Source organism: Pseudopipra pipra, chromosome 5, assembly GCF_036250125.1.
Source record: "Pseudopipra pipra isolate bDixPip1 chromosome 5, bDixPip1.hap1, whole genome shotgun sequence".
Lineage (NCBI taxonomy): Eukaryota > Metazoa > Chordata > Aves > Passeriformes > Pipridae > Pseudopipra > Pseudopipra pipra.
In genome coordinates this window covers 30,134,836-30,147,674 of record NC_087553.1, presented here as the reverse complement: position 1 = coordinate 30,147,674, position 12,839 = coordinate 30,134,836, and the positions used below count along the sequence as shown (strand labels likewise).

Here is a 12,839-nt window from a genome sequence, read left to right as displayed (position 1 = left end):
AGAGTGCGTGTGAATTCTATGTCACATCTTTTTTTGTACTTTCAATTAATATTTTACAAAGAAATACATCAAAAATATTTTGATGTGTGAGTAAAATACCTAATACACAGATGCTCCCAAAATGTATAACCAATATACATCAGAAAGGACCAGCTCTACCTTTCTCCATGTCCATGAGTAAAATCAGTGACATTACTTGCATATGTGAAGAAAGTGAGATTTGACTCAAAACTGCTAATTATAGCACTGTAGTTCCATCTTCAGAAATTAATAGTACTTAATATAACAGTCTGGCTAACATAATTAAAAAAAAAAACCCTTGACATTTGCCTTAAGAGATGTTTATTCGACTGATCAAAACAGATGCCGATAAGAGGGGCAAAGGTTAGTCAAATACCTAGTACTGAAGAAGTTTTCAGATGAGCAAGCTCTTTTGATTTGTCCATGAATAATATGAAGAGGAAAAAAAAAGGGATAGAAGAATTTCTGCAGGCTTGTAAAATGAGAAATAACGCCAGAAAATATATGGCTCACTAACACAGAAACTGTATTCTCCCTTAATCATTCAAGTCAATTAATACTAAAATAGGGTATCTACACAAAGAATAAACTGACAAATACGCTTAAAAGTCTCAAAATCCAGTTACAGATTGCATCAGATCCACTGTTAACAAGTGAGAATGTGGACGCTGACTCTGCTTCATGCGACACTTTGTCTGTGTATATCTTCTTGCATGGATTATCCAGTATTTTTAAGGTAAAAAACTATAAAATAAACAGTGCAGCTAAACCACTGAAGAGTGCTGTGCTTTTTCCTAAACAGCGAACCAGTGAACAAAAGTGGTGTTCATAACATTAATTCATTGGAAATTAATGCAAATACCTGAACTAATAGTTACTAATAATAGTTACTCCTGTAAGAAATTCAAAATAAGATTTAATCAGATAATTATTTTACATTACTATGTTAAAATGGTTATAAATAGTCAACAGTAACAAAAATATTCAGTACCCTGAATGCTACATGAGCATCACTGAGTAGTGGCCCCTCTATTTCAACGACACTCGTGCTTGTTTCTCCACCAAGCAGCTGTGCATTGGCATCAATACTTTCAGAGTTCTGACATGCTGTGCTCTCTGCCGGATTTAATGCTTTTGCAAGAGTATCAAATGCCCTGTAAGATCACAAACAAGCAAACAAACAAAAAGAAATAAACTTTCATTTTAGAGACCGTTTCAATTTAAGAGGAAAATGCATGAATCTGAAACCTGTATTTAAACGTCTGTTTAAAAGAATGAGGTTTGGAAAATAAAAGTCAGTAACATACTTTTCCTGACATTCCACTGAACTCTGAAACAAAAATTAGCAGCAGATCCTGTTCACACAAGTTGCCAACAAATTCACAGTTTTGACATATTGGTTGTGCTGCTGAATCACAGTTTGCCTTTCAAGATCTCTTTAGTGATGTTTACTGAGAGTGCTGGCATGAGCATTTTGAGGACCTGATCATCAGATGCTGTTACAGTCACTTAGTGCACATATACATTTTACAGGTTTTTACTGATAAGAAGCACAGAGTAAGATTTTTTTTTTGTTAAGTAATGAGTTGCGGTTAGGTTTTTCAACTGAATTTGAAAAGACTGCTTCAAGCTATGTAAGAGAAAGCACTCCCATGCTTTCAATACCATCCTTAGTCCTCTGATGTGTGGCAGTGACTCCTGTCTGTCACAAGCACAAATATTAGAGTGGAGATGTCACACCAAGCATAGATATATTACTCAGTATTTTGCTGCTTGATAAGAGATGCATTGTTTTTCTCTTCACAAATACACCTGAGAACCACAAGTGACACACCTTCAATTAAAAATACACAGACTTGATCACTGCCTACAGATAGATGACATATCCTGAGAGCAGCATCATTTGTATGCAGTGTCACATGAAAAACTTACACAACTGAGGTCTGAAAACTTCACAAAAGCTGATTATCAGCTTGTATGTAGAGCTGATTCTCAACTCGTAGAGGTGTTTATTATCACAGAGTCTAAAATCACTGATTTAATGCTGAAGTCTGGAGTAGAACTTTGCCACCTTCTCTTCCCCCTCCGCTCCCTAGCTCACTGAACTCACTAACATGCTAAAAAAACTAGATGTTTGATGTAAGCATTTACAACCAAATGAAACATCACAATGAAAGAGCTGCTGACACTGCCTCAAGGCTTGAGATGGTAAATGAACTACTTTTTGATCCTCACTAGACTGTATACATGTGTACACATGAGGGTGACTGGGCATACAAGAGGTATATGTGGGCCATCTTCTGTCTCTGGCAAATGCAAAGTAGGCACAAAGGGAATGTATTCATGGCTAAGCTCTACAAGCTATACAATTGGAATCCTGCCAGGAGATTTGAGTTTCAGGTCTTGCATGGCTCACTCTTTGCAGTCTTAGGTAGAACAGGCAAACCTCGCAGCTCAGTGGAAGGTGCTTTTTAGGAAAAAATAGAATCTCTGCAGTGGTCTTCATGTGGCAGGGACAGAAAGGTAAGAGAGGAACATGACCTCCCCTTTCCCCAAAAGGTAAATGTCATATGCATCTGTCACTATCCTGTATTTATTCAGCACAGGCTGAAGAGTCCTTTTTTAATAGTGTAGGCAGGTACACTGATTAACCATGTCTGCCCATGATACTTTTTTCCTCATTCTTGTTGTAGCAGGAGTAAGCCAGCAGAAGCCAGTAGTGACTTTGCTTCCTCAGGGCTCAGCTTTGTGGGTCTTTTCCTGACAGGGTCTTTTTCCTGACATTTTCAACATGAGCAATGACTGTAAGGTAAAACACCAATGAAAAGAGAATCTAGAACAAAGCTTGCCTGAAAGCTACAAAAGTCTAGCCCACAAAGTGAGAGAAAAAGGCATAATCCATAATAAAATACATGCTATTGATATCCTTTGCTATAAACAACTTTGGTTCTCTTTTCACCAGGCTTAGTCACTGACAGATACACAGGACTGCAGATAAACTGTAAAGAATGAACATAATGAAGCATTAGAGGACAAGGCATATAAAATTACAATATAAAAGTAGTGGGGTACTAGCAGCAAAAGTTGTACACTACGTTCATAGCAGCAATAGTGAAAGCATAACTACTGTAGCTGAAAGCAATGAAATATAATAAAATAAAAGTATGGATGGATAAAACGTACTCTCCGAAATCCCTTAAACTCCTTTTCTTCAGTAAACATCTCTGTCTGACAGATCAAGCTGGCATAGGGCCTGACAAGAAAATCAATGATGTAGAGAAAGATTTTAGTTTCTCCTTGGGTAACAACTTCCCTTTCAAAGGAATGTTTAACTTGAATCTCCCCACTGTAAATCTATTATGTAACCTACTGGACATGAGTATGCTGAGTCAGAGCTCTTTCAAGCTCTCTGGCTGAGAGAACCTGATGCCTTTTCAAACACAGATTTTTAAAACTGAACAGAAACTCTGAACTTGGCAAAAAAAAGCATCTGAAAGTGCAAGGAAATAAAAGATTACTACATCTCTTTGAACAGCCATAGGACTGAATGATGTTTATCAGCACGTACAACAAAGCTATTTACACATCATACTGTTACACAGCATATTCTTTATACTTAGGAGGACACAACAAAAGCCCAAATCAGCATCTGTAGAAGTCAGATTGACTTTCTAAGCAGTACATAAAGAAAGGAGAAGAAAAAATGTAATCCGCTTGCAATTATGCAAAGCAGTAGAGACCGCAGGGGAAATCCTGTATTTCAGTCAGTACAAACCACTATATGCCCACCTTTTTTCTCTTAATGGGTTTACTCCACACACACATTTTCAGAACAGCATGTACAATGTAGATGGTGTGTAAAAGAATATTGCTGAGACAGCTGTCAGAAGCTGGCATGAGATGACAACCAAGGAAGAACATGACTGTGATTGCTGGAGTAACTGAGTACATGCTACACAGAGTATCTTGCACATATTCTCACCACAACGGCTGTTAAAACCAGGGTAAGTTTGTCGGATAAAACCTACAAGTTTGTAGAATATTCACTGAATGTATTTGTATTAATAGTGAGAATTCTGTGACTTCTTCTGTGTAGAAGGAAAATGCTTTTTAAGCTTTTAAGGTGATTAATAGTTACAAGCATTAAAATGCTCACACAGGTGAGATCTCTTATGAACCAGTCTTCCAGGATGACACCAAGTACCAAGACTATAGTACAAGATCTAACATACCTTACTTAGTGTGGCCAACCAAAAGGTAAGAAAATCAGCTGTAACATTTAAACTGAAATTAATTTCAAGTACAAACAAATAAAAGGACTTATTTCTCAAATGGAACTTCCTTTTGATTTCACTTGGAAGAATCTTACAGATTTATCTTCTACGTGAGCTTATGCTCTTATTACTATTACTTTTATAGCAGATAAATTTTCTAATTGTGATGATTTAATTGGTCTGAATTGACACAGACCTTCCCAAAAAGAGTAATATTTTCAAATGTAACATGCCTTACCTTGTAACATCACTACTAGCTTGTTCTTCTTGCTTGAGTTCAGATAATGATGCATCTCCATTACTTAAACTCTCAATCATAGATAGCTCTGTACTACTTTGTGATATGTCTTTGCATTTACTGAGATTTGCTAATGAAGTCACCACATTTGCCAGTGTACTTAAATCTCCTTGACATGCTTCAACCTAGGGGAAAAGAACAGTTTTCAATTCTCAGTTAATTGGCAGCAGTTAACCTGCAATAGAAGAGTCTTTTACATAAATGAAGAATTGAGCATATGCATAGACCTGTAAGAAAACTATATTCAGTAAATAGGTAATCATCATACAGCAATTAGACACTGCACTGCATCTAAAATATGAAATATTTAGACATTTACTTTTAAAAGTAATAGCTACCTATTTCTTTCAAAAAGAATACTGCAGGTGGTAAGCAAGTACAGGAAGAGGATTTATCTTCTCTACTCACTAGTCTGTTACCAGGACTATAAGACTGCACTTGATTATATTTTTAGCATCTTCCTTTCTTCCTCGTGTAAGTAAGTCAGTAGTAATAGGGTAGGAGAATGTTTGAAAAGAAGGAATGCATAACAAGTCACCTTTAAAAGCAAGCAGAAAAAGAATTCTGCTGCAGCCTTTTTGGTGTTTATGTCTTTATATAACTCCAAGTGAACAAGGTGATTCAGTACTGACCAGCAACTCAGAGAGGCAGTAAGACATGTTTTCCACATCATTACAGACAAGTATGCTGCTGCTAACACCAGCATGATACCTGTCACTTAGCTTGTGTTATCATACTCTACAGAGCCAGAAAAGTGAAATGGAATAAACAAGTTCTGATGGGGCCCTTTGCAGACAGAGCAAGCAAGGCAAATTGCATGAAAACAGTACGAGGTAATTTAGTATCAACTAGAAAAATACAAAAGCTTCCTACTGTGCATATGTAGGGAAGTTACCCTGCAGCTTTAGTGGATCAGGAAGTGTAACAAAAGGGGAAACAGACAAAACCAGCTCAGAAACAAGACTGTCGCTGAGATAGCTCTTATTAGCTCTACAAAAACAGTAGTGATGCAGGGGAAAAAAATCCAACAGAATTTATGAAATGCGCTGTGATAATGCCAGGAGAGGTTTTCTGAACACCTCACTTTATTCATACAAAGGAAAGAGCCAAGTATCAGGACTTCCCAACACAAAAATTAAAGTAATGTAGCCCTTAAAGCTGTCTAAAAATGTGAAGGAAGGGCATTTACTTCGTAGTGTTTTTAGCATTCTTACTATGTGAGGCTAAAAGGATTCTTGTAAAGACAAAACATTTGCAACACTGGCTGATGTTCTAAAGCAGTGTTTTAAAATTAATTTAACCAAACAGAAGTACAACAGAACATCCTTCCTTACATACACAAATACAGCAATGAGCACTACTTAATGTATCCGTCACATCATCACATACCTTATCTGGAGTCATCAGCACAGTAGGTTCACTTTTTATTGCAGATGGATGAATGTTAACAAACATTCCTGATTCCAGCAGACCTGTTGATCTGACAGAAATCAGTGCAAATTTTAATTTTAATTAATTTTAAAACTGAATTTTCCTCTTTCAGCAGAGATAGCTACTTCTGAGTATAGCACATACCTTGCTGTTTCATTGTCTGTTACAAAAGTTGGAGTTGCAGCTAACGGACTACGAAGATCTTTCCGAATGTAGATCTTTTCTGTAGAAGCTGCACAGTTAGAAGATTTTTCTCTTGACACTTCAATAGGTTTCCTCTCACACTGCACAGCTAAAAAAATAATACCCAACTATTAAATCACAGCCCAAATTACAGACTAAGAAGTAATACATCTTTTCTCTATTTAATATTCAATTTTAATAATAATTCTGAAAATAACTAAAACATATATAAAATATATCCCATAAACAACAACCTAGGAAGTTGGGTAAAAACCAGCAAACTGATTTGATTTCTCCTAACTGAAATGATGTGGTAGTCAGAGACTTAACACATAGACGCTAAAATTTTCAAGTTACAATTAAGGGATAAATCCCCTTATATCCTATTTTTAATCTGAATCAAAGTGGAAGCTTAAGGCTTCTTGTTCTCTCAGTTTGATGATCCCACACTCTTACTTCCTTTGTAAAGGACTCATAGTACCTTTTTCCATGGATTGTGGGTCTGTGTTGAACCCACATAACTTTATGCACTTAAAGAAGCTTCTCCAGTTAGGACCTTAGACAATACAGAGGGAAAGGAACATTCACAAAGTTCATTTCAGACCATTTAAGATCAATCTGGGCAACATCCTGACTCACAATCACTGACCTCAGAAAAGAAGCAAGATTTTTAATTTGAATCCCTCAGTGAAACTAGGTGGAATGACTCACGGGCTTTAGCCTACAAATTTATCACCTTGCTTTGAACAGTTTAGAGAACATTAAAATGAAACTTACAGTACTATACTCTACAGGAAAAATGTGGAAATGTGGAAAATGTGTAACTAAAGAGAAAAAATTAAAAAGCTTTCAAATTAGCAATACACTGTGATGCTATTCAAATTTTATGTTGATAAGTATCATAAACCCCAAATGTCATAATATCATCAAGTATTGACAATGCCATTAAAGTCAGCCTGCAACTCAAAAATAGTACTTTGAAAGGCTGGGAGATGGAGGCAAGTATTTCATCTTCCTTTGCTAACCCTGTGCTTGCTAGCAGCATCTGACTTTGCTGAAAAAAGGCATTAAGATCCACTTTCTGAATTAATTTCCTCTATGCTGTAAAAGTGTTACTGATTTCTGCTGACAGAAGCAAGGCTGTAAGGAGGAAAATGTCTGCAGAGGTTCAAGAGGGCAGCAAAATAAGAGCTGGATGACAGCAGAGCACAAGACTAATACTGTATGTACAGTAGTAGTGTTGCAGTATTAGGGCAGTATTACTATTTGTGTATTGCTTGACTTTCTGTGTGTTTAGTATTCTGATATTGCTGTGGTATTGAAGTATCACTCCATTTAACTGATGGAAAGCTAAAAAGGAACTTAGAGTCTGCAAGAATTGGTAAGAACTGAACTTTAGATCACTATAGATCTCTGCCTCATGAATACCTGTCTCTGCAGAGCTTTGCCAAAAGTGAACAGAAATTCAGTAAAAACAGTAGTCTCAGTTGTGGGAAAACTGAAGATAGATTTCAAAACATTCAGTAGCCTAATTTACACACAGGAAAACTGAACTGCCTAAAAAAAATGAAGATAGAGACATGCTGGACATCTGCCACCCTGGAGTAACAATTCATTGACTTTCACCACATGCAATGTGCTTATTAAGTTTGTAAAGCAATATATATGATTGAAAGCATTTCAGATTTCTGATACACCAAATTTGTATGATTCTTTAAAGACAAAGATACAACGACATAAAAATACACAATTGAGATAATAATTTGCACTTACACAAACATATCATTTGTAGCACAAAGTTTAACACAGCTGCCAGATAAACTAATTTGCTCTTATTCAGACTTACAATCTTGTTTCATCCCAAATGCAATGCATCTCTGCAGCCGACAATACTGACATCGGTTCCGGTGGTGTTTGTTAATGACACAGTCTTTTGTTCCTCGGCATGAATAAACTAAATTCTTCCGTATACTCCTTTTAAAGAATCCTTTGCATCCCTCACAAGTTACTGCTCCATAATGACGCCCTAATTACAAACCAACATAAATCATGACATTAATTTTACGGTGTAATATTATTTTTATAGAGTTTATATTTATAAAAAGCAAAGTATTTGCTATTTTACGCAGAAAAAGAACACTCTTCTTCTCCATGGATTACAGATCTTAAAATATACTAGGGCTATAAAACAACATAAAAAAGCAAGTGAACTGTTTTTCTAGTTCAAAGCACTTTAACAGGACAGATTTTACAAACAGGAAATTTGCTTATAAAATTCTTTCCTTATCTGTTGACAGTAGTGTTAAAAAAAGCTAAGAAAACAGGTTAGCAAGAATAAAAAAAACCCAAACATTTTCATTTATACATTTCTCTAGCAATTTTTTCAAACTGTCCCTACGGACAAGCCCTGTGATTGCTCATTACAAATTTAGCTGCTGAAATTGTATGCATTAAATCTAACAGAACCATGGAAAGCACAAATATGGCATTTGACAGCAGTAGGCAATCACTTCAAAGCTTTACTTTCACCTCTCATTTCCCTAACAGAGCAATGGTACATCCTTTGTTCTTTCAGTTAAACTTCAATGAAAGAATAATCTAGAATAGCTATAATTTTTTATACACCCCCCCCCCCCAGTTCTGTGGATTTTCTGTATAATATAAAAAGTTCTAAGATATACTACAGAAAGTTTTAAAATTATTTTTAGAAGTAAGTTATTTTGATTTTGCATGAAATATAAACATTACTAAAAAGTACTAGTCTTTATTAAGGCATGCTTGGCAATTACAATTTTAATTTATCAATCTCTGAAATAACTAGGGCACGTTACAGAAATAAATCTGAACTATGACCTAATTTAAGATAAAACATATTTTTAGATTCTTTCCCCACTGCCCACATTTTTTAGATACATCAGTCATGTCTGACTGAAGTTTCCAGGATTTCTGATAGGCTTTCTGGATTCCTTTATCACAACCTTTTTACCACACTAATAAAACATGAAATTTCAAAAGCATCATATATGTTAAAAGAATAATATGTGAAACATTTTAACAGCATCTGAACTGTGAATACTCATTCTGCAAAGCACCAAGGCTGCTGTTTCATCTGCTCTTTGATGTAGCTTCTTGGACTCGAGCTTGGAGGTGTCTGCAAAGCAGTTTTCATTACACTGCTTGTCACACAGGAGGCTCCCCAGAACCTGCAGCTCCTCAGAGAAACATGGGACCCTTTCCAGACTCATTACCACTGCTCAGTATTCCAGGGCCAGCACAGGAGGAATAGCTCCTGGGATCTCCAGCCCCTCAAGGGAGACTCCAGCCCTCCTAGGGAGTCAGAGAACTTTTAGCAATTGGAGCTGACCAACCAGATCTTTGCCCTAACTTTGGCAGAAACTTCCTTCAGTTGGGTGAAGTCTGACATGTATTTAGAGCTCTAGCAACTGTATCTTTAATGCTAAACTTTGTCACAGAAAAAAAAAATTAATTGGTTTTATTTTCTAGGAAGTTTGCTTCCTGCTGAGGGGAGACCTCACAGCAGGCTGCAGGTTCCTCACAAGGGGAAAAGGAGAGGAAAGCACTGACCTCTTCCCTCTGGTGACAAGACCTGAGGGAATTGCATGAAGCTGTGTCAGGGCAATTTTAGGTTAGATATTAGGAAAAAGTTCTTTCTTGACCCAGAGGGTGGTTGGGCACTGGAACAGGCTCCACAGGGAAGCGGTCACAGCACCAAGCCCGACAGAGTTCAAGAAGTGCTTGGACACTGCTCCCAGGCACATGGCATGACTCTTGGGGATGGTCCTGTGCAGGGCCAGTTGTTGGACTCGATGATCCTCGTGGGTCCCTTCCAACTCAGGATATTCTATGATTCTATGTAAAATAACAATAAATCCCACTCATGGATGTCAGAGTACCATTTAGTTTAATTCTCCACTGAAAGAGAATCCTTTTTGTGCATGTATAGAGACAGAGAGATGTATGTATATGCATGCAAACTGTTATATAGCTTCAGAAGAATTTTAAACTGCTTTTATAAAATTGCACCACCTTAAAAAGAAAAAGAAAGAAAAAAATTAATACCTGATGCCTTGTCTCCACATACAACACACAGATCAAACACTTTATTTAGGCCCTGTTCACTGGTGGAGTTGTCTGTTAAAATCTGAAAAGAAGTGTTAAAGAATTTAATATTTCTTTTCTTTACCATCTAGAAATAGTAAAATCTACCTCATGCTTGTGGTTTTTCTCTAAGATAGGGACTAAATCTACATTCAGAGACACTAAGTAGCTACGTGCCATGTCACTGTGCTCCCTTTCAGGAGGGAACAAAATTTTTACTTGTAATACCTTTGATAAGAATTCAAGATTTCATTTCTTTAAATACTACTTCTGCAAAATGGACTGACATTTTAAAAAACATATAGCATCTGCATACTCTTACCTTTTATATTTACATCCTAATGAGTCTTCCATAGTACAAAAGATATTGAAGCATGAATGCATACTGAACAGATAGAACAAAAAAAATCCCTTGTGAAGGCTACTATATCTACACTCAGGTTTATTAACTCCTTTTTTTATAATACACATTAATAGTGGACCAATAGAAAACATCTTCTGGACACTATCATTAACTATCAACTGGTATACAGTTTAGCTTTCAGTAACAGTTTGACATAATTATTATTCTTGTCTTGTTTCATTCATTTATACCTGGTAGCTGTAAAGCTTCATTAAGCACATAATATAAGAATCCCAGTACTACAAGGTGGGCACTAGAATCTTCCATTCGATCTCTGAAAACTCTATCCCACCACAACATAAATAAAGCACAGCAAAAATTCAATTTAAAAAAGGAACACACAAATCACAAGTAACAACCAAACATAATCTTGATACAGAAAACAATATTCTTCCCATTAAAAAGATAATACAGTTTAGAACATTTAAGAGTTTTTAACTTCTACTGTGTCTTAATTAGAAGCCAGACTCTCACTCCTGCTTCACATACTCAGAACAGGATCCCTGACAGAAAGGTAAGTAAACAAAAGTGAAAAGTACCCTATCTTCTATAGAGAAAAATTAAGAAATCATGCTTTTTAGAAAGTTTGGATGATAGTATGATATATATAGGAAAGTTTAACAAGCATACTTCTTTCTAGTTACTTTGTTAACCATATTGCCCTAGAGATTAATCTCTTAACTTTTCTTCTAATAAAAAATCTTTTTAAGAAAAATAAGATTGATAAGAGAATATTAACCTTTTATTCCTTCAAAATTTCCAGTATTAACATTATGCATTTTCATGATATTATATAAAATATATATAAACATATTCTAAGTCCTTCCATAAATGAAACCTGCACTGAAATGGGAAGTTCCACATAAGGAAGGACTAAAAAATTGAGCCCAGGAGGAGAGATAAAAATCCCAGACTCAGAGAGCTCATTAACTGACCGTGAACATGAAGAATAAAAATTGATTATTAACATGAAAAAGACCCACTGAAGGTAAAACAGATGACAGGAGAAAGGGTCTTGCCAAATGAGTCAATGTAAAGATAAGATGCAATAACTGAGAGGTTTTTTTTGCAGAACAAACAAATGGGCATTTCAAGTGAAGGCTACAGAAGAAGAAAACAGGTGAAATTGCAGACAGAAAGATCATTTGAGGGAGAAAATACAAAAGATCCCAAAGAGGATGTAGATGAACAACAAATGAATGCTACTCTGTATTTCATGAACTTTTAAGCAGAGAAAGGAAATCTCTACCTATACATATCAGCTGACAACAGCACAATTTAACTAAAGTGACAGAACACTCTGTTGCCTCTCAAACTAACCTGTTTTGCCCAAACTATACAATCAGAACTACTCTTTCAATTTTTTGTCCAGATTTCCTCTGTTCCTGAATTTTGCCTTTTAAACCAGTGTGGCACACTTCTCATCACTTACACCATCTTTGAAAATAATTTTTTATGGATGACTTCAAATCATTTCCCACTGGTTTATATTTTTTTGAGGCTTACCTAAAACACGAAGTGTATGATAACACTAAACATGCTTCAATGCCTCTCAATAGGATTGGTTTTTGCTACTGCTCCCCTATTCACAGTAATCAAATTCTTTGGAGCAAGGTCCTTGGATGTCCATTTGCAAAGATTTGCGAGTTTCAAAAACAAAAGTATAATATAATTCAGAGATTCTTTCAAGCTTACACAACATATGGGTAGTGAATTAGAGTGGACTACCTCACAGAAGAGCACAAACTAAATGGATTAGGGGTCTTAAGTCAAAAAGAGATTACTTGAAAGAGGATAAAGTAGTGATTTATAAAAAACCCCACACTCTTTAATATTTGTCTCTTATACTGCAAGAGACATCTAATTAAATACTTCCCTCAGAAGATCAAATGAACTAAAGTATTCTTTGCACGCCATACAATACTACAGGATATTATACAGACCAAAGCATATGTGGTCTATAAACATAACAAAAAAAGGTTGTTTAACTTTGCTGGCAGCTATCAAATATGATGGTCTTGCCGCAGTCTCCAGATCAGGAGGTTGCTCTGTATTGACGGCTAACAGAAGTAAAAGAATATGATCAGAAAGATCATTATTTACTTGTCCA

General features: G+C 35.9%; 1 protein-coding gene across 5 annotated transcripts in view; it reads right to left on the bottom strand.

Moving 5' to 3' along the window:
• Positions 1–12,839, bottom strand: part of NR2C1 (nuclear receptor subfamily 2 group C member 1) — a 51,052-nt gene that overhangs the window by 10,788 nt on the left and 27,425 nt on the right. For all 5 annotated transcript variants that reach the window (XM_064655435.1, XM_064655433.1, XM_064655431.1 and 2 more), the window contains 6 exons: positions 10,288–10,369; positions 8,054–8,233; positions 6,169–6,316; positions 5,983–6,073; positions 4,534–4,718; positions 1,013–1,175 (listed from right to left, as the gene is read on the bottom strand). In XM_064655435.1, coding sequence (XP_064511505.1) covers positions 1,013–1,175; positions 4,534–4,718; positions 5,983–6,073; positions 6,169–6,316; positions 8,054–8,233; positions 10,288–10,369 — 849 coding nt within the window. The remainder of the gene's footprint in view (positions 1–1,012; positions 1,176–4,533; positions 4,719–5,982; positions 6,074–6,168; positions 6,317–8,053; positions 8,234–10,287; positions 10,370–12,839) is intronic.